Below are 22315 nucleotides of genomic sequence, written 5' to 3' on the forward strand. Positions count from 1 at the left end.
TCTGAGCCAACTGGAATGTTTCTCCCCAGCAGGGAAAAGCCTGCTTACTCTGGCAATCTCCTGGACTGCCCTCCCCACCCAGTTCCAAATCCACATGGATACGGGCAGACCGCAGCGGCTCTGCGAACCTCTGCATGCTGACATTTCCATCCTCCTGGGGCCTTGTGATGCGAATCCTTTTCCTCAAGGACTTGGTCTTCTTTTCCCCTTCCTTGGAGCGTTTAAGAAATACATTCAAACAAAGACCGTTCTTTAAACAGAAGCACACAGCCATTTCCTCGCACAGTGGATAAATCTGAAGCGAGCAGCACGCCTGGCATTTTAAACAGAGTTCAGGGACATGCCATGTGTGGGCAGAGGTTACGAAACCAAGCTGAGTTCTCTATCATGTAACTCGGATTCTCAGACTCCAAACAGGCGTTTAGAATGCACATTCTAGGCTGGAGAGATGGCTAAGCGGGTAAGGACACTGGCTGTTCTTCCAGAGGGCCCAGACTTGACTCCCAGCAACCACACAGTAGTGCTCTAGTTTTAGGACATCTGACACATTCTCTGGCCTCTTCAGACACCAGGCACACACACATGGTGCACAAACATTCATGTAGACAAAACACCCATACGCATAAATAAATGAAATTTAAAAAAAAAATCAAAATGCACATTTCAAGGTCTGACACACACGTGCACACTCACAGACTCTGAGCACAGAGCTGAATGCTTTCATTTCTCACGGATGCCCCAGACGTTTTCATGCACTCATCTTATACTCAAAAGCAAAACTATGTGACAATTAGTTATTTCTTCAGGCTCTTTTCAGAGCCAATGAGCGCGCGCGCGCGCGCGCACACACACACACATACACACTGTTGACATTGGCATGTGAAAAGAGACAGCAGTGGTGAGGAATTTAAGAACTAGTACTGGGGAGATGGCTCATCCAGTAACGTCCTGGCTCAAGCATGAAGGTCTGAGTTCAGATCCCCTGAACCCACGGACACAGCAAGGTGCTGTTTGCTGTCTGTAATGCTAGCACTGGGGAGGTAGAGAAACCTCTTTGGAGGTTTCCAGCCTACCTCAATCAGCAAGCTCCAGATTCAGTAAGAGACTCTGGCTCAAAAACAAAGATGGAGAGCAACTGAGGAAGACGCCTACGTTGGTCTCAGGCCTCGACAGACACATGCACACAAGGCATGCACGTGAGTGTATGTATATATGTATGTATGTATGTATGTATGTATATATAACTCCACTGGAAGACGTGCAAACAGCAACACACACACACACACACACACACACACACACACACACACAGAAGCACCAAGGCCAGGTGTGTGGGGTACACATAATCCATTTGGGAGGCAGAGACAGGAGGATCATAACTTCTAGATGTGCCTAGAAGATATGAAGAAGAGAGAGGAGACAAAGAAAGCACAAAGGAAGAGCCAGCCTGGCTGATGCTACTCTACTCTAGGGCTCATTGGCTGCTTGAGAGTCTGAGCCTACTGCAGCTGGTCACACAGGGACACTGGATGTGAGTCTGAGCCTACTGCTGCTGGTCACACAGGGACACTGGATGTGAGTCTGAGCCTACTGCTGCTGGTCACACAGGGACACTGCATGTGCTTCAGTAAGGCTGCTTCTCAGAAAGAGTAGGTTGTGAGAGTTCCAGTGCAGCACCATCTAACAAAACCTCCTGTAATGATAACGTGTGCTGTATCCGCTCTACTCATAGGCAGTCACTACCTCATGTGGCCGCTGAACACCAGCTAAGTGGCTGGATGAGACCAAGGAACTATAGTTTTCAATGTATTAAACAGTCATTCTCTTCCACAGCTTCACACAACCAGTGGCCACGGCACTGGACAACACAGCTCTAGCTATAGGTCAGATCCTGGCAAATTTTGTCATTAGACTGATGAACGTTTACCCATATATCTATAACATTCCGGGCTCCAGGCTCAAATATTTGCAATATCAAATACACAAAGAGTTCCAAACTGGAAAAAAAATCAGCATCTCAAACACTCCCAGCACCAAGCACTTCAGATACAGGCTCTTCACCCCCAACTCAGCTCCATTTTATCAGGAAAGTGATGGAAACCAACAGAGGTCATAATGGTCCTTAGCAAGGAGGTGGGGGCGGGGCAAACAACACAAATGGCCGCTGCCACACTCATACACAAAAGAGGAGCTGTCATTCTCTGAAACACATGGTCCATGTCATAAAGCAATTGCCAACCTGAACCGGAAGCGGGAACCCAGCCGGATGAAGTCAGATCTGGCGGACTTGCTGTTGCTGGGTGTGCGCAGACGGAAGAAGGCATGGTGCTCCACTGCACACTTCCACAAGTGCTTGCAGGTACGCGCACTGTCCAGCCTGAACACGAAGGTGTGCTCTTGCTCACGCCCCTGAGGGAGGGAGCAAAGGTCACAGGGATGCCAGTGAGCGGCAGCAAGGAGGACTCTGGGGAGCGAGACCTACCTGGTCATCATCTTCCACTACTACGAGGGTCAGTTTACTCTTTTTAAAGTCCATTTTGGTGATCTTAGGCCTGGTCAGAGAGAAAGCATTTTAAAAAGGGCAGTCTACAGCCAATCCGTCTACACATCAAACAGTTTCCTTTCTACTTATAAAAGCTTAGATTGGTAAGAGAAGAAAATCATCACTCATTCGTTTAAATACGATTAGCTAGACGTTCAGTGCACTGGCCACACATCCACAAGCACAATAGGATGGTGTGATTTTTTTTTTTAAAGCAAATCTGGGTGTTGCAAATTCCCCTCAAAATCATCCATCACATAGACTTTCCAACACAAGAAAATAGGAAAAGACATTTTTAATATTAGACAAAACTAAATTACCAAAAGAATAAGCCTATTTTGTTAGCTCCTTCAAAGATTAATATGCCTGTCGGGGTCAGTCCAAGAGAATATTCACAGCCATCTCTTCCCTACAAACAAACGAAGTGACAGTCGGTAGAGGGTTCTAACAGGTCGTCACAGAGAAGAACGTAAAAACAATTTCCTCACCAAAATTTACTTTGTTGGCACGCTATACATTTTTTTTTCAGAAACAGCAAAATAAAATGAAACAAACATACATAGTTCTTACCCTGACAACATGCATGTCCACTCCATACATTTCCAGCCACTTCGCTTTGTTCAGATAGGAGAGTTCCGCCTGGGCAGGGCTCTTTCCCCTTAGAAAGACCAATGGAGACACATGTAAATTAGGACTCACACACCGGCAGGGGCGTGAAAAGCCCGTTATGTGGTAGAGGGTCACACAATAGTTATAGCAATGGAGGGTGCAAGTCTGTAAGGATGGGAAACAATCTCCAAGCACCCACGGTTAACGGAAATGGAAGACCACAGGATGGTGTTTCTTAGAATAACCTAAGAAAACAAGAGCAGGGGCCTAAAGCAAAGGAAAAGCTTGTTCCCCCTGCCCTTCCTCTGGGAGAAAGCAGGCTGCGTGTGAAGGAGTGGGCGGGGCACATTGACTGTACGTCTGCACACTCCCCCATCACTGGATGAAGACACATCATGACATTTTTTAAATTTTAAAAGTCATCATAGGAACTGGGAGACATGAAAAGGTCACACTAAGTGTTAGTTCCAAGAGGAATTATCAATGGGTAGTTTGTGGCCTGTGTGTACGTGTGCATGTGTGTATGCGTGCATGTGTGAATCACTGGGAAACTGCCTTACTGGTCCAGGCAAAACAAAAATAAATCCATTAGATTAGGATGGTGGCAGAAGGGAGACATGGAAGATATATGTCATGCTGGCTCTCAGTACACTGAGCACACTTCTGGACATGTAGTACTGTATGTCAGTCACATGGTCTCAATGATGAATATTTTTTCACCACAGGGTGTCAGGCCAAGTGTGAGACCCACACTGTCTGTGGTCCTTTCTTTCTCCCTTCTTCAGATTTTCAAATACTAGTGTGAAGACAATGAGACACCCTGGGGGTTGAGCCCCAACTCTGAACATGGAAATCATTTATGCCACGTTAACCCGCTACATAGAACTGAGAGGTCCTTGAGGTGGTTTCATCCACATTTAAAGACTGCTCCTATGATTAGATTTCATGCCTGCCTCGGGAAGCCAGGGATGGACCTTTCAAAGGTGTCACCAGGTTGGTGTTCAAAAGTTTCACACTTTAGATTCAGGCATTGGGAGGTAGGGATGCTCCACATGTATTTCTAAAGGGTTTGCCCACAACAGTGGTCCTCAACCTGTGGGTTGCAACCTCTTTGGTGGTCAAACAACCCTTTCACAGGGCTCACCTAAGACCATCAGAAAACACAGATATTTATATCAGGATTCATAACAGTAGCAAAATTACAGTTATGAAACAACAAAAATAATTTTATGGTTGGGGTCACTACAACATGAGGAACTGTATTAAAGGGTCCCAGCATTAGGAAGGTTGAGAACTACTGTTCTAGAAAGTTCTATTTGGGAAGAATAGGACCTTATAAGCGCAGCGTCTCCTCATTACCCACACTTGGGGTGTTACTAGCAAGCAAGGATCAAATCGGACAGGAGCTGTATGTATTCCCAAGGCAAAAAGCAGCATGGCTTGACCTTTGCACATTTCTCAGGAAAAAGGTAACACACAGGTCTTTGGGAAACAGGTGTGAAGCACAGGAGAGGCTACAACCCAGAGCTGTGGCTTTCTGGTCATTGACTGAGCCTCTCAGGCACACTGTGCTGCGGAAGGCAGGCCATAGTTTTGTCAGAAGGGTCTGACAAACACACAGCACAAAAAAAAAAGAAGCAGGTCAGACCACGAGAGAGGCGCACGGAGGTACCTGTACTCTTTCCATCTCTGGAAGATATCGAACTCCATGGCTTCTGTCTGATTTGGGATGAACCGAAACTCAGACACAAGCTCGGGCGTGTGTTCCGGGAGCTCACACTCTCCTAGCTCCGCTGTGCAGTTCATAGAAGGGAGGAAAACGGGAGACATTGAACACAGGAGACATTGAACACTTTGGGTTATTACTGGAACCAAGTCCAGAGGCATTCTTTCTGATCATAAAGCACGAGCGCCCCTGATGTACAGCCCCCTCATTATCAGGTTCCCTCAGAGTCCCCAAGAGTCATTCTAATCCGCCATCTTAGTCATCACTGGCTTTCTCCTCAATGCTTCTCCCACTTAGGGAAGCCTGGCTCACATTTTCCCCAGGAAGTGGGAATTTGCAATAAAAGGCAGTTGCAGGCAACGAGGATCGGCCCGTAAGCATCTTTTGCACAGGGCTCTCGTTAAGCAAAGGGCAGAGCTACACTTAAGTGTTTGCAGGGATGGGGGAGGGTGGATGAAGAATTTGGTGCACGCAGGATGCAAGTGAGGGATCCAGGAGCAGCAAAGGAGGGTGAGCAGGCTGCAGGAGCAACTGCAGCAAATCAAGCAGAAAGGAGAAGGAGAGAAGGCAGAAGGCTGCTGTGCCAGAGAGGGAGAGCAACAGGAGCCTGCCCAGGAAAGAGCCCAGTGAGCACTGCATGGCTCCTGTTCTTGCCAGGCCGCAAAACCTGGGCCGGAGGACAAGGTGGCCCTATCCCTCCAGAGCGTAAGTGTGGGCTTCAGGCTAGCGGGCATAGATGTCACCGAGGGGCTGGATCACCACGCAGACTTGCATGCCCACCCAGGAGAGCCCAGTTGCTGCCTCCATTTTACCCTCAAGAATGGGTGCACTCTCCTTGGAGAGACAGCGAGCCACAGCACTTGTTTTGAATGTGGAAAGCAGAAGACTCATTTGGTGGGCTCATTAAAGCAAGACATCACTGGGCCCCGTACCCAGAATTGAATGTAACTGTGGCTGACCTTCAACTTCTGACCCTCCTCCCTTCTCCTCTGAGTGCAGCACTATGCCTGATCTTATGTGATGCTGGGGAGGAAACTCAGGACTTCATACATGCTAGGTAAGCACACTACCAATTGGGCTGCATCCAGCCCATCGAATTTGCACGTCTAACAAATCCCCATGTGATACTGACATAGCTAGCCTGGGAACGGAAGAAAACCTGGAACCTGATGTCTCAAGACATCGGATCTACCGGTGGACGGAGCCACACATGCCCAGGAACCTGGGAAAACAGCAGCTCACTACATTTTCATCACCCCATTGTGCTTCTGAGGACCAAAATCTCACAACCCATCTTTCAGGAGAGGGACTCCATTTGACTTGCAGAATGGATAAAATGTCCCTGTGGCCAGGTGTGGTGTGTCACATCCTGAAATCCCAGCAGTGAGACAGCCTATGGTAGGTGGCTCTTGTGCTCAAGGTCAGGGCAAGACAAAGTGAGACCCAGCCTCAAAACATGAAACAAAACAGTCCCATTCCTGCATAGGAAGCAATAAAATCAAAGTCAAGGACACTGTGCCTTTATAAGACAATGTCAGGCAGAGAGAGATGGTCTGATAAATACTTCTCCATTGGAAAGCCACCCTCCACATCACTGAGACCCAGTGTATAGGAGTCTGGGTCAGGGCATGCAGCAGCCTTTTTGTCCAGGCAAGGAGACACACATGAAATCCTGTCCTAGAAACAAAGTATAGTCAGAAAAGGGGTAAGACTGGGTTCTTCAAACTGGAGACCACCACTGACCCTGGCCCAAGAGGTCACTGTGGAATGGGTGCTGGCAAGCCTTAAGCTCTGTATAGTCTAGAGAGAGATTCCTTTGGTGTCTCCTGTACCCACAGGCAAACATGACTCAATAAGACCCTGTGTTTACTGGTGTCCTGAATTGGCAGGATAAACTATGCCAAAGACACCAGTAAGAACGAAGACAGTGTCCCCTCCAGCCTCTTTTGCACTGAAGCAGGCCTGAGGAGCACCCTGGTCATCACTCTGCCTTCCAAGAACAAGCTGAAAGAACTGGGCATTCCAAGAATCTCCTAATTCTACAGCCAGGCTCAGGCTCCATGAAGGCTGTAGCTCAGATGTAAGAGACTAAACTCCAGCTCTAAGCAGGTGTCTGTGTGCTCCAGGCAAATCACTGAACTGTCCCAGGGCCAAGATCTCTACCCGAAACGTGGGAGCGGTCATACAAACAAACAGGCGATCTCATGTTCCTTTTACCCTTTCACTTGGATAAATTTTCAAATCTACCACTCATGCATTCCCCAGAGAGCATGTCCTCCACAGAAGGGCACAGCATCTCAACTCAGGGGACGAGATTAACTCAAGAACAACACTGAGATATGCCTGAAAGGCTCAACCGCCAGAAGGAACTCTGCCCTTCATTTTCTTCACACCACAGAGTGAAGCTAGTGATCACACAGGGGGGCTCCTGGCTGGGCTACAGAGGACAGCATAGCGCCGTGGGATGACAACCCGAGAAGGGCTTCTCTGCGTGTCCCTCAGTCTTCCAAGTATTGATTCACACCTGGCATAATGATCATTATTAAATTACACTATAGGGATGGGTAGTTTCTCCAAGAAAGGCTCTCATCTTTTGCTCGCATTTTTCACTCTCATCTTTGCTGCTTTTATAGTCTTGCTGTCGCTGGACCCGTGAGGACAGGGATGTGCCTCCTCCTCAAATCACACAGGACATCAAGACAGGCTTAGAACACTGTGCCAACAGCCTCCGGAGGAAGCTTCTGCAGTGATTAATAGCCCCAGGCCTGACACGGGTGCTTGGGTGCTTTCCTTCCATTAACACCACCCTGACAGATCCTTCGGGGCTGCCAAGCCTGACTAGGCCTCTTGCAGCTCAGGAACCAGTGTACATGAAGGCTACTGTCTGTACTGGTAAAATTTGCATCTGACCAACAAAAGAAGCTAGGAACGCTGCTGCCCTGATCCCAACTCTGCCTACACCGTGGCACTCACCAGGAGGCCTGCTGCATCAGACGGCACAGGGAGAGGAAGCCTGTAGCTCTGCATTGGACACAGCTGGCTTTAGAAGGAATTGTTGTTACCGTGACCACCAGGGCTCTCCAACTACACTTAGGGTCTCTCCAAGCTCCTTCCTCTTGTTCATTCTACACTTACTGAGCATCTGCTAGGAGGTGACTAAGGACTAGAAGGATTCAGGGATGGGAAGATGCACATTATCCACAAAACATCTCTACATATATAAATGTGACACCACACGGTGACTAAATATAGCAAGTAGGGCCAGTGATATTCCTCGGCAGGTGAAGGCTTGCCGACAAACCTGATGACTTGAGTTCAAGCCCCATGACCCGTGTCTAGAAGAGAAGGGATTCCTGCAAGTTGTCCTCTGATCTATGCACACACTAAATTAAAATATAGCAAAAATACTAAGAGACAACACACAATAAGAATCGGTATTATTCTAATCTGAGTTACATTTCTTACCAAAAAAAAAAAAAAAATCAAACTAAACTAAACTCATTAACAGAGGATGTAGGTGCTGGTGGGTGGTGGTCTGGGACATCAAGTCCTTTCTTTGACCTGCCTGGCTGCTGTGCTGACCTACCCGGAGTCTGTAATCAGTGTGACCTGATATTGTGATACCTCTCGGATCAGCTCTTCTTAACTTAGTAGACGACGAGGCGGTGAGATGGCTCGGCAAGTCAAGGCCCTTGCACTAAGCCTCACAACCTCAGCTGCGCGTCCAGAACCCACACGTGAAGCAGAGAACACACTCTCCAATGGTGTCCTCCGACCTCCATGCACGCGCGCGCGCACGCGCACACACACACACACACACACACACACACATACACACACACACTGTAATTAGAAAAATATAACAGTAAGAGCCGTCTCTTTTTATGATGTTCACAAATACCACCAGAGGAGGTGTCACAGATCATAGCCCAGCAAAGCATTGACAAGCACATGCGCACAAGCTCAGGAAATCCCATTCTCTTAGATAGCTCAGGAGACTCAAGCAAGCATTTCCTGTGCATTTTAACTGAAAGGCACAGACAAACAGTCAATGTGGATGGTCCTGCAGGCAGACCTCCTGCCGGCCACTTCCCACTTGCATGCTGGTGAATTCAGCACCTCTTGGCCAAGGCCCAGACAGCCACTTCTCCACAGGAGCCTCCTTCTCCTCTGCCCACTCACTAATGTCACCACCTACCCTCGGCAACAGCCTGAGTCCTCCCACCCCTTCCTCACATTAAGGCTCATCAGAGAACCAGGCTCCCGGCACTGACAGGGCGGCTGCTTGCATTGTGTGCACACCCACCTGCCCATTGTTGTTATGATAACAGCCCTCACCCTACCCCGACCTAGCCCCACTCCAGTTCCTTCTTTCCATGCAGTCTTTCCAAAACACACACCACCCAGGCCTGCCGGCTCAAGAACGCGCAAAGAATTGCTGCTGGCCCCATGAAGTTTATAGTCTTTAAGTGGGACCAGGGGCTGTTCTCCAGTTCACACTGTGACTACACACTTACTGTCCCTGTGACTTTCATTACTGTTTGTTTGCTCGCTTTTCAGGGTTTGTTTGTTTGTTTGTTTGTGTATTTGTTTTTTTCTGGGATGGGGTCTTATGTAGCCTCAAACTTGTATCCAGTAAAGGATGACTTTGGATTTCTGATTCTCCTACCACCACCTCATGAATGCTGAGGAGTAAATTCAGCCGAGTTATACCTCTAGCAGTCCCCGAGTATACAACCCCACACCCACACATAAGGTACTAGGCATGGAACCCCAAGGCCTTGTGCATACCAAGCAAGAGCCGCATCTCCGCTCCTCTCTGTACTTACACCTTGTTCTTGGAGTCATCCTCCTCCCACATCCCCATGGACCTCCCTCTCCCCAGCCTCCTGTGTATCTCTGCTGCTAGGGAACTGCCATAATCTCTGTGTGCTTCCCTCGGCAGACTGCGTGCTCCTGGGAACTGAGACCACATCATGTGCCTTTACATCCTGGGAGAAGGCGGGGCCCCGGGCCTGGCCTACAGCACGTTCTCACTTATGAAAACAAAAGCAATGACTTCAAGATGCGAACTGTCACGAAGGATGAATGTACCTTGCAGACAGAGGGCAGCTAGTTCCACGGCCGTTTCATAGGGGCACTTCAATCTTCGGGGGGAGAAAAAAAGAAATGAATATTAAATAGGAAGGTTACAGTTATAACCATGTACCAACGTCCTATAAAAGTCAGCAGTATCTAAATACGGCTTCTGATGCTAGTCCTTCATATTTTCAGTGTCTACATTAAAGAACACAAACTAACAAGGCAGTTCTCAACCTATCTATCCAAGTATACGTCCTACCAACCACGCAGATGCTTCCGATGAGTATAAAGAACTTGGGATGTTTAGGAAACAGAATAGAAACCTTTCCTTTGTGTTGTTATCCTGTTTATTTTCTCTTGATACAGTCATTTGTCTTTTCGAGCTGCCTTCAAATCTTCCTTAAAACAAAGTCTTGGTGGTAATAACCCACACAACAGCACTGTACACACAACTGCTAAGACCTCTAGATGTACTTAGTATCTGCCAGGTCCAACTGAGGCAGACCTACTGAGCCAGAAAACCCGCTGGTGAAGCCAGCGCCCTGATCCCCATCTCTTGTGAGCCTTCAGCATCCCGCCCAAGGCCTTCCTGCTGACAGGAGGCAGTGCTGGCTCAGAACACTGTTTCAGTGACACGCTAACTAGCTGGGTGGGAGTGGAGACAAACTGCGAAGCATGAGACACAGGTGAAGTACCGCCATCAGTGCTTTTACAAACTAAAGGCAAGTTCTAGAGGTATGGGGCCTTTAGTATGATGAGCACAGGACGGACAGAGATACAAATATAGACACTCAGCACGCACCAACCAGAAACTGTATCCCATGGCTGAGTAAGGCCAATATATGCACTGCACAGTCTACTCATATTCTATTACCGCTCTGCAACTGAAACTTTCAGAGTGTGTTTCCTATGAAGAATTTACAAACACAGAAATTACATTTTAGTTCAAATTCTACTTTACTTATATAATCGATTTATATCTGGATTTGGTGTTTGAGACTGGGTCTTACTTTGTAGCTTTGGTTGGCCTAGAACTCACTAGGTGGACCGGACTAGTGTCAGACTCACCGATGCCCTCCTGTCTCTGCTTCCCTAGCTCTGCAATTCGAGGATGGCAGAAATTATCCACTACATTTCTTTCAGATTACATTTAAAATCAGAACATATTCCTGCTGGCAATATCAGGTACTGGTCTTAATATAGCCTTTTTTGTTTGTTTGTTTTGTTTTTTTAATGTAACAAAATATTCGATAACTCTTGCTAGAAAATGATAAAGACTAATTTTTTACATTTATTTATTCATATAGATTGTGTGTGTGTGTGTGTGTGTGTGTGTGTGTGTGGTGGGGGTGCATACACATGCCATAGCACATGTGCAGAGAACAGAGGACAACTTTCAGGTCCTAGGGATTTAACTCAGGTCTTCAGGCTTGGCTGCAGGAGCCTTGACCGGCTGAGCCATTTTGTCAGCCTTCTTTCTCTACTGATGCCCCCTCAAAACCAACCACTTCTGTGACAATGTGCTTTGTGCTTCATACTCACTGCAAGCCTAATGCCTCGGGCTTAAAGAGCCTTTCAATGAGATGAGAAATCCACAGCTCTGTCTTACAGGTCAGACAAGGGCCTCTTTACATTGCTTTAGTGTGCTGGTAATGAGTGAGACTTCCTAAACTGCACAAACACAAATTGCCATGTGTATACATGCTGACGGTGTGTGAATGGGGCAGGGATGTGGCAGGGAGAAAGTTGTTCCCAAACACACATCACTTAAGGTCCTCAATGCCCTTGGAAACGTTCCAAGACATGTAGGAATCGCTGTAAAATGGGAGGAAAGTGACAGCAGGACAAGTATCCAACTCAGTTGACAGAACCCGTGCACCATTTGAATTTGGTAAAGGGGCCAAGGGTAAAGAGTGAAAACAGTGCAGTGTTGAGGGATACTATGCTCCATGCTGAGTTAAGAGGTAGAACAAAAGCATACTTACTTTCCAGAAAGAATGTCATGCCTGAGTTGTAAAACAAACAGGTACCTGACAAACATATACAAAAGTCAACAGAGGGGAACCCTTCCCTTCCCCAGCCGCCTCCAATCCCCAGCCTCCCATCACAAGCACCCCTGCAAGTGCCCTGGATTTCTGAACTGTCAAAGGAAGTCCAATGCAAATGAGGAGGGAGGGAGTCTCCTCCTGAGCCTGTGGAAAGGCATCCCTGGTCTCAATGGGCTGGGAACCCACGTGGGGAGCTGGCAAGACACTTGTAGGATGGAGCGCGGATGCAGTCGGATGTGACTTGCAGGGTGGCTTTGGTGCAGGAGAGTCTAGCCCAACAGGCACGGAGAATTCTGCACCAGCATATGATGCATCCAAGAAAATGGGCTGGGCGGAACCACTGAGCTGGCACCTGGTCAGTTAAGCCCAGATCCAAGGGCTTTTCAAAAAGTCTACACAGACTATAGAGTCTGCTACAAAGTGATACTTTTCTTCCTGGTGAAGTATAACTGCTGACTGTCTTTAAAATAAACACACACTCATGCAAACCATTCAACACACACACACACACACACCACACACACACACACACACACACACACACACATACAACACACACACATACAACACACACACACCTAGAATTACCCTACCAAAAAATTACAGGGATAATAAGAAACAAGGAAAAAGAGACAAAAAGCATAAGGAGGGCTCACCAAGTTAAAAATAGATGTATCGGTCTTTAAGTAAAAGCCTTTTATTTCTAGGAAGATGTGGCCACCAAAACCACTTTGTACCAAACAAAGCCCGCTACACTCTAGGCCTATAGAGTCAGGATCCTACACTTGAGAGTGGAATCCTGTTTGTTTCTGACTCACATATCGGCCTTAAAAATGATCTGCTCTGTTGACAGCTAGGGGCAACGTGTTTCATAAAGAACTCCAAAGAGAAATCCTGAAGTTGCTTAATAAGTTGAGCCTCGGACGCCTTGTGGACACGCCCTTTTCTGTAGAACCTTTTGTAGGAGACTTTGGATGATCCAGAAGTCAAAGTGGGCAGGAAGGCTGAAGGTTCTACCTCATTCCAGAAGGTTCTGCCTCTCAGCAGGTCCTAAAGTATAACTTCTCAAATTTAGTATGCTGATATGTATAGACACACCAACTATGGCATGGTGGCCATGTGGCTCCCATGAAGAAATCCTGGAGGAAAAGCCCCAAAGGCCTTGTCATGGGCACGAGTAATAACTTTCAAATGTCACTCCTCTCCAAGTTGCTGGCCATCAATGTAGACCACCCATCAATGTGCAAGTCACCGCTACAATACATCACATGAACAATCAGTGACAAGGACACTCCAGGGACATCAAGAACTCCATAAAGTATTCCACAGATGGAAGGGAAGCTCCGTATTCCAACCCGTTTACATTCTCCCTTTCTTCTATACTGATTCTAAAATTCAAGAAGTAAACATAGGCACTCACAACATAAAAATCACCAGTGGGGCTAAGAGATATAAGTGGGTCCTAACAAAGTCTTTGGTGACAGAGCTGCTTATGTGAGGGGTTCCTCTAATTGGAACAATCAGAGTGTTTTGCAAAACTTCAAAGAAAAAGAAGGAAGAGGAAAAGGAGGGAAGGAGGAAAAGGAGAAGGAGGAAGAAGAGGAAGAGGAGGCAATTCCTGACTAAGAAACCTTCTCCCAGTATCTGCTTTTGTTGTTGGTCATGGAGATGAAGACAAAATGCCAAAGATGAGCCTACCACTTCCCAAGGTCCAAGAAAATTCGTATAATTTGATCCATATGAAAAATACCAAATTAACCAGACTTGTGGATTTTTAACAGGGTAGAGGAGCCCAGAGAAAGTGCTAGTAACTTCTGCTTAGAAACAGAGGACTAAAAAGGAATCAAACCCCTGACTGAGTATATTCCCCCAATCTGGCTGAGGCAGGGGCTACTGGACAGAATGCTCTCCGCCCGCTGTATCCTACCTTGTAAATTCCTCTCGAAGGTTGTTTGGTTCTGAAGAATAGTATTTGACTCGAAAGTGCAAGGCATAGGCAGGTCCCACTAAACATTTGGAGACAGAAAGGTCAAGATGTCTGTCCCCCATCAGACAAAAGGAAACACATCCCACTGACAGCAAGCTCACTGCTCCATCTGGAGTTGCAAAGATGGGAAGATTTAGCTGGGGACCTCATCTGGCAGGAAACCCTGACTGGGTTACAAACAGCTGGCGTTCCCCTCTTATCTCTGACGGGATTACTCCAAACTGGCATCCACATTCTACCAAGTACAAAGTGGGCTGGAGGCGAGTGACACAGAAGGAGCAAAGTGCTCTGAGTGTACAGATACCGCAAAAACACCGTAAGGTACTTTTAAGAGGCTATGATCTCCAAATGATCTAAGCATAAACAGCATTAGGAAACCATGGTTACCACACCTGTAAGGAATGAGCTGGAGCCTTCCTGCTTCCCACTCCCCATCCTGAAGCTGCTTTGAAACTTACTTGGCAGTGAGCAAAGGGGGCGACAGCTTTCTGAATAGAACATTAGTCAGCTCTCATTGGCAGGGGTGTCTGATTTGAAATGAGAGCACAGGTGGGTTTTAATATCTACCCAAAGTACTCATTCAATTTTAAAGCTCTACTTTTTGGCCAGTTTACAGGAAGTAAAAACCACCCATTTAACACTGGATCTGTTTACCAATCAAAAGATCTCAGAAATCTTGACAAAGCAGTTTACTGTCAGAATTTTTTTTACAAAAGAAAAAAAAAAGGCATGAATAGACTGGAGTCTGTGTCTTACCTTTCATCTGTTTCTTTATGGGTTTCGCGTGATCCAGCCAGTGCTGAAAGAAAGACAGTGTTTCTTTAGGAACCAAGTATGCAGCCCTGGATTTCCTCTCCTCTACAAACCTCGGTGTGCTCACAAAGCCCTGAGACTTGTTGAGTCAGATCTTGAATTCCTCATTGGAGATCTGCAAACTGCTAAGTATGATACTGAAAACTCCGTTGCTCAGGCTGGGGAGCTGGCTCAGCAGTTAGGAACCCAGACTCAGTTCTCAGCACCCACATGGCAGCACTACATCACCAACTTCTAAGGGAGATCTGATGGCCTCTTCTGGACTCTTTAGGCACCAGGCACATATTGTACATGGTGCACATACATACATGCAGGCGAACACTCATACATATAAAAATAAAATAGATATATTTTGATCACCAATGACTGGGCCAACTTGAGACCCATCCTATGGGCAAGAATCAATCCCTGACAGTATTAATGATACTCTGCTATGCTTGCAGATAGGAGCCTAGCATAACTGTTTTCTGAGAGGCTCTACCCAGTGGCTGACCAAAACAGACACAGAGACATAAAGCTGGGATGAAAGGTGTGTCACATGTTGCCCGTACCTATGCTGCTCTTTACCTAAAAGTCTTTCTGCACCAGGGTGGCTTGAACCAAAAGTCTGCTTGATTCTCATCTCCAGGGATTAAAAGTGTGCACCACCGTGCCTGGACCGAAGCTTTTCCTTTTAGATATTAAACCGAAAAAACCCGGAATAGTGATTACGATCTGTCCCTTGTCAATTTCACAAATACAGGTGTCTCTTTACGTCCATGTTAAAACAATAACCAAGTAATAATAATAATAATGATAATAATAATAATAATGGTAAAGTTCTCCTTCATACCGCTGCAAATCCTTAAGTTTAGGTGCAACATTAGAATAAACATTAGATGGAACTCGGGAAGTCTTGTGGAAGAGCTGAGGGAAGGACTGAGGAACCTGAAGCAGATGGAGACTCCACAGAAGACCAACAGAGTCAACTAACCTGGACCCAGAGACTGAACCACCAACCAAAGAACATACAAAGGCTGAGCCTAGCCCCACCCCACCCACATATGCAGCAGATATGCAGGTCCCCCAACAACTGGAACAGGGGCTGTCTCTGACTCTGTTGCCTGCCTGTGGATCCTGTTCCCCTAACTGGGTTGCTCTGTCTGGTCTCAGTGGGAGAGGATGTGCCTAGTCCTGCAGTGACTTGCTATGCCAGGGTGGGTTGGTACCCAGTGAGGACCGCCTCCTTCTCAGAGAAGAAGGGGAGGCTGTGATTGCGATGTAAAAAGAATAAGTAAATTAATGGGGGAAAAAAGTCTTCGCTCAAGATGGGGAAATTGTTCCGTGTGTAGATAGATAATGCTTGCCTTGCAGTGAGGCTGAAGAGACGATGGCTCAGCAAGAACACCAGTTGCTTGCTCTTCCTGAGAACCCAGGTTAGAGTCTCAGCACCCACAGAGGTTACACCCATCTGTAACTCCAATTCTGGGGGATCCAACACCCTCTTCTGACCTCCGTGCATGGTGTACTCACATGGTTTATGACATACAGATTCAGGCAAAACATCATACAGATTGAATGAAAATAAATTAACATTTAAAGGGTTTGCTCTAGGGGATCAGAGTTTGGATCCCCAGAACCTACAGAAAAGCCAGGCAGGTGTTAACGGCTACCTGTAATTCCAGGTTAGGAAGACAGAGAGAGGATTCCCAGAGTGAACCCCTGATGAGAGTGCCAGTATCAGAGAGCTCTGGATTTGATTGAGAGACCCTGCCTCAATGAGTGAGGTATCAAAGTGGTATCAACCCTCCATGTGTGCCCACATATATGCAAACATACATACATACATACACATATATACCACATGTAAATAGAAAAAGAAAAACAAATAATTTGCTTTGCATGTAAGTGTATTTTTCTATTAACCAAAGTTTCCCAAAGTTTTTTAAAAGAGGTCAGGAAGCTCTTAAGACCCCTAAGAAACTGATCTGAAAGGCCCTTCTAAAAATTCTGAGTTCCTGGTGTTATAATCGCTCTTCCCCAGTGACTCCAGGTCTCCAGTAATCTAGCTAAAACGACAAACCCTGTGCTAAACTCTGATTGCATACCAGCCTGTGGTTCTAACACCCTCAACTCTGACATCAGGAAAACAAAGTCCCTGGCCTCCTTCATTCTTTTACACTCCTGAACCCCCATCACTGACGGGAAGAGGCAGATGGTTCCGCTGTGGCCAGGGAGGACATTTCAGATACTCCTCTTATTTACCAGAAAACCTACTTCAGTTCTATCTGCCTAAGGAGGTTACAAAGCCATTTCTCTCATATAAACATTTATGTTAAAATTGTTGACATGCTCAGTAGTCTAACTTCTATAGGAAGCTACATATGAGAACACTATAGAGAAACATCGCAAGTCCATCCAAAAGAGAAAACATTGTAACATGTCCACTATCACTGTAACTAACTCAATGCATAGCGGAGCTCCACTGCTATAAAAAGAACTGGAATGGAACAGGCAAAGTAGGTTTCTCTCCAGCTATTCCGAAACAGAGGCTAATTCTGCTGACTACCTGGGACTGGCAGAAGCCATCTCCACCGTGCACATGTTACTAATGAGAAAGGGCGGGGCTGAACGAGCACAGTGTACTCCACACCTAACCACAAAGCCCAAGAGGACTGTGTGGGAGGAGGGAGGGGTGGAAACACACAAAAGCACATAACAGATGAATTAGAACACAATAAGCGTGCACACTGTGCTAAGGAGAGGAGAATGTGGGCCTCTGTCATCTCTACACTGCCTAGACTGGGTAACAAAAGCGGATCGCCACAGCAGGGCGCCTATCTCTAAGGCGCCGCGGCTGGGATGCTACATCTCATTGTTTATAGCTTTGAATTGGCAATGACCTAAATGTCCGTCAACAAAGACAGATTCAAAAATGGCTCCCCTGTGTAATGCATTACTATTTTAAAAGGATGTAGGCTGATATTTACTGGTGTGACAAGAGCACAATGTTAAGGTAGGAATAAGAAATCAGGTAGGATCCTGCTTACAGAAAATTATTATTTTCTATCAAGGTTATGTCCAGAAATATTTGTAGGGGATTTTTTTGGGGAGGGGTGGGTAGGGACGTGCGGGTCATTTTCTTTCACCTTTCTGAACAGCCTTTTATTTTAACAAGATTATTATCCAGTGTGGGAGGATTATCCTTTTTTTTGATTTATTCACTGTTTGCCTACTACTAGGTATGTTTATTTCGTGTTCTGAGACAGGCTCGCATGTATTCCAGGCTGGCCTCAAACTCCCTTGGTAGCCAAGGATGACAACGAACTTGTGATCATCTTACTTGCATCTCCTGAGTGCTAGCAATACAGGTACCCACTACCACACCCAGCCCAGAGCTTCCTGCTGCCTAGATAGCCATGCCGACACCCATCTTACATCCTCGGCTCCGAGGTAGGCAATTTTGATGAGGGATTTGGAGAACAAGAATTAGACCTCACCATTGCCCTTAACCATGCAGGAAAACCCCCGATAGTCTCATTCTGGGAAGGACAGCCATAGAGAGGACAGGAGCATACTTATGTTCCTGCCAAGCACCACGCTAACGTCCGTGACCAAACCTGTACTTAACGAACTCACCATTCCCAGGCACATCAAGTTCTCCCGCAGCCAGCCTTCTAGTCTCAGCAGCTCCAGACACCCACAGCTTAAAGGAACCCATTCCCTTCTTTCTCCCGTTTCCTTACCATTAGGCTGAGTAGATCAAGTTCAAGCCCATCTTCCCTCTCCCTCCACTGTTAAGCTCTCATCTCGATCCAAGCCCAACTTGTGTGGTTTCCTTGGCCCAAGTTTCAGATCCAACTGCACCTGACAATGCTGGAAGAACTAAATGGACGAAGCTGACACCAGGGGTCATACAAGACCCACCAGCCCCATCTGAAAGCATTGGTTTCACAGATGTGCCGAGTGTGCCGTTCAGTACTTACTACTTACTCTTCCGTACTCTCCTCCACAGGAGGATGTCCTGTGGATCTTAAAATGTCTTCAGCTCTATGTGAGCTCTACAAAATCTCAGGCAACTCCAGGGTTTATGGGTTAGTCCAAGAGGTGAGATGGTCAAATGTCCACACCTGGGGCTAATGTAAGGGGGACAGTTGCCAGATGCTCATATGGGCAGCAGCCAGTTCTGCCCTGGGGCCACATTGCTAATGGGGTTCCCTTTATCTATCTTCATGGAGGCTTCATCCTTTGCATCTAAAGCAGGGCTTGCCAAGACAGAGTCCATAAAATATCTGAAGCTGAAATAGGAGTCAAAGTGAAATCAGTAGTCTAAGCTCCTTGACCCAGGGGATTTTTCAGAACAAGGGCTGTTGGCTCCATCAGAGCTGACAAGAAATCTATCTGTGATCCTGAAGCAGAGATAATAAAGCTTATCTTGTGTCCAACCAGCTCAAAAATGACCGGGCTTTCCTCAGAGCTGCAAAGGCTTAGCAGGTGCTGATCACTGGTACAGCATCCCACAAGAAAGACCTGGCATTCAGAAAATCGTATGCCATGAACATCTCTGAGAGCTGTATCGGGCAGTCGCGAGACCGCCGTCTGGCATGTTCACCTGCATCTTAGCTAAATAAAGCAGACCATCCATCATTGAAGGCCAAGGCACACAGCCGCTAAGCTCCTCCACAGACCATTAAACCAGTCACCGCAGGCAGACGGATGCATGCTTTTGAGTTCAAATGGCAAGACACCGAACCCAGCTCTCCCGTGGGTGTTGGCAAGGTGATTTCTTGTCTGAATCTGTCATCCCAGTCCATCTGGCAAAGCCCTTTCCATAGATCAAGATGTGGGATGTGATCCTGGCAGAGCCCATCTCTGCTGCCAGAACATCAGCTCTACAAGTACTACCGGCAGAGGCTGGCTGTGGGAACTTGATGGCCCGGGTCCTCGTGGGGAGCACTGACGCTCAGAGGTTAAAGCAAGTCTAAAATCTCTGTCCATGGAGCCCTTGCTATGAAGGCTAAGTTATGCGACTCAAGGTCTAGTACCTAGAAATGTCCTAGGCTTATAAAGGAATATCTAATTTGCCTTTAAGTCAGAGCCAGGAGGGATCTGAAGAGGAAATCACAGCCATGGCAATAAGGGAAGGAAAGAACACTTGGGGGTCAGGTCTGGGGATAGGAGAGTGAAAAGGCTGTGGTGGGATTCAAACTCACTGTTGTTGGTGTCATTGTCCCCAACCCAAGGCCCATAATAACCCAAACTGATAGCAAGCACCACCTACTACCTACATGCAGGAGGGGATGACCCACCCTCTTCATCCAGAGTGAAGTCCGTAAAGCTTACAGCATGACTGGAGGTTGCCTTGGGGATCAGCCTAAGTCTTCCCCCTGACAAGTAGTGTTTCCCTGTCCCTCGCTGCTGATACTCACAGATGGGCTACTGGAAGCCTGCTGTACTTCCTCAGACCACATGACTCTTTTCTGTCCCACCATGAGTGGAGGTGGAAGACCAGAGCTCCCTTCCTGCTTTGTAACCTTCTGGTACGTGGCCACGAGTCTTTCTCACCACGTGCTAGCCCCTAAGAAGTCTTGAAGGCTCAATGACGGTCTGCAAAGTTACACAGACAGCCACAGACCACATTTATACATCTCCTTCTTTCTTCTTTTTCGTAAACGTCCGGGCTTAAACCCTTGTGTGTGTTGGGTGGGTTCTTTGGCCCTGGCTCCAGCCAGCCCTGCTCCTTTTTCTTACTTGAAGCGGCATGAGGCACAGGTGCAGGTAATGACCTTCCGAGACAGGACCGGCAGGAAGCCAGGGGCATTGCAGTATCTCCAGCAGCCTCCACAACTGTGTGTTAAGTCTGCTGCACAGACCTGACTCTCACCTGCCAGACTCAAAGCCGTAAAGAACAAGAAAAACAACACATGGCGTGGCTGGAAAGAAAGGACAAAATCATCTTCCCTGAATCTCATGCTGTAAAATGTACTGCCATAAAAACACCTCTATTCCTGTTGGGAAGGGTTCAGTGGAGGGGACTCCAGGGCCACACGTGTCCTATACAACACGTGCCCCTTGTAAGGGAAGGGAGGCGTCTTCTAAGAAGACTTCTGTTGAGAGTCCTGTCCTAAAGTCTTGCTTTCCCTCTCCGGAAACTCCTGCCTCTCCTGTTGACACATCAGTGTCCATTCATACCCCTCCCACACCCCACTCCCACTGACACTCAGGTACTCTCTTCTCTGCGAGCCTGGCCACCCTCTGCTAGAGGACTGACCACACGGTACTTACTCCATGGGAAATGTCTGTCTGTCTGTCTCCCTAGTCGGAATACAGTGTCTATCTAGCTCATAACTGCAACTAAAGAACTTAGTCCTGGTATGCTCTAGGTCAAGTTTGGCAAATGTTCTCTTTCCGAGTGTGTGTGTGTGTGTGTGTATGTTTAATGTGTGTATACCTATATAGTCCAGTGCAAAGTACCAGACTTTGGAGTCAGATCAAATTTTGGATCCCGACTTTGTTCTTACTTTATTGTGTACAAAGTTTCCGATTTCTCTGAGTCTTAGATTAATCCCCCTGTATAAGATGGTCTGCCTTGTGCCAGCTTCACAGATGGATGCTGAGCGGAAGTCATGCAAGCCTTTAATTTAGCACTAGCTCAGAGGGGGAACTCAGTCAATAGCAGCAACCATGACCAGGTAGCACAAAGGCCTGGGGGTGGGGGTGGGATTCAGGCAGGGGCCTCAGCTCTCTGCAGAGAGCTTACTTATATAAGCTCACTCCCAAGCTCTAGCTGATCCCAAGTGTGGATCTGCAGAGTAGGTCCCTGGGTGGCCTGCCTTTAGGATACAAAACAGGGAAACTGGAGGTCCCAGCACCAACTGCTAAAAATAGATGATGCCAACAGGATTTGACAGTTGCCTCAGGGCTGGGCAGGGTACCATGGAAACCAGGCTTGGCTCTTTTCAAGGAGCTGGAGATACAAGATTGGTGTACACAAAACTGTGCCAAAGCCCTACCACCACAACCCTTGGATGCTCATGTCAGAGGCTGTGTGGGGATGTGGATATTTGGGGGAGACTCTACTGGGGAGGGGGGCAATAAGCCCTCTCCAATGAATCACTTCTTCCCAGAGCCCCATCTGTTGCTGCTTCCTTCCCAAAAATACCTCCCATGGCATCTGACCACCTCCTAGACCCTGTGAACATCAGTAATGCCCAGCAGCTATCTCGGCAGACTCTGCAGAGCGCTCTCCCACAGACAGCACACGCACCGCAGGCTTCCAATGAGCTGCGTCTTCTCAGTGCGCTCACCCTGATGACTTTGTGTCCCACCCCCACCCTGTCCCGCAGGAGTGAAGAGACTGCTATGGTCTGAAGAAAGTCGGCCCCCAAGGCTTGTGTGCTAGAAGCCTGGCCTGTGCTGCTGAGGTATCGAACCTTTAAGGGATGGGCTCGGGCCTGGTAAAAAGAAATTAGGTTACAGAGTCCCACTGCCCAGGTTAAGTTCTGGGGACTGAATCAATTCTGTGTAGT

At 47.2% G+C, this 22315-nt stretch overlaps 1 protein-coding gene across 7 annotated transcripts in view; it reads right to left on the bottom strand.

Moving 5' to 3' along the window:
* Epb41l4b (erythrocyte membrane protein band 4.1 like 4b) overlaps positions 1–22315 on the bottom strand; it is a 151197-nt gene that overhangs the window by 82080 nt on the left and 46802 nt on the right. For 6 of the 7 annotated variants that reach the window (NM_001355492.1, XM_011250068.1, XM_006538087.3 and 3 more), the window contains exons 3-11: positions 14751–14793; positions 13935–14013; positions 11945–11989; positions 9972–10024; positions 4824–4944; positions 3113–3200; positions 2863–2951; positions 2483–2552; positions 2240–2409 (exon numbers count right to left, since the gene is read on the bottom strand). In NM_001355492.1, coding sequence (NP_001342421.1) covers positions 2240–2409; positions 2483–2552; positions 2863–2951; positions 3113–3200; positions 4824–4944; positions 9972–10024; positions 11945–11989; positions 13935–14013; positions 14751–14793 — 758 coding nt within the window. The remainder of the gene's footprint in view (positions 1–2239; positions 2410–2482; positions 2553–2862; positions 2952–3112; positions 3201–4823; positions 4945–9971; positions 10025–11944; positions 11990–13934; positions 14014–14750; positions 14794–22315) is intronic. The other variant, XM_030253675.1, reaches the window with a different exon arrangement.

Source organism: Mus musculus, chromosome 4 (assembly GCF_000001635.26).
Source record: "Mus musculus strain C57BL/6J chromosome 4, GRCm38.p6 C57BL/6J".
Taxonomy (NCBI): Eukaryota; Metazoa; Chordata; class Mammalia; order Rodentia; family Muridae; genus Mus; species Mus musculus.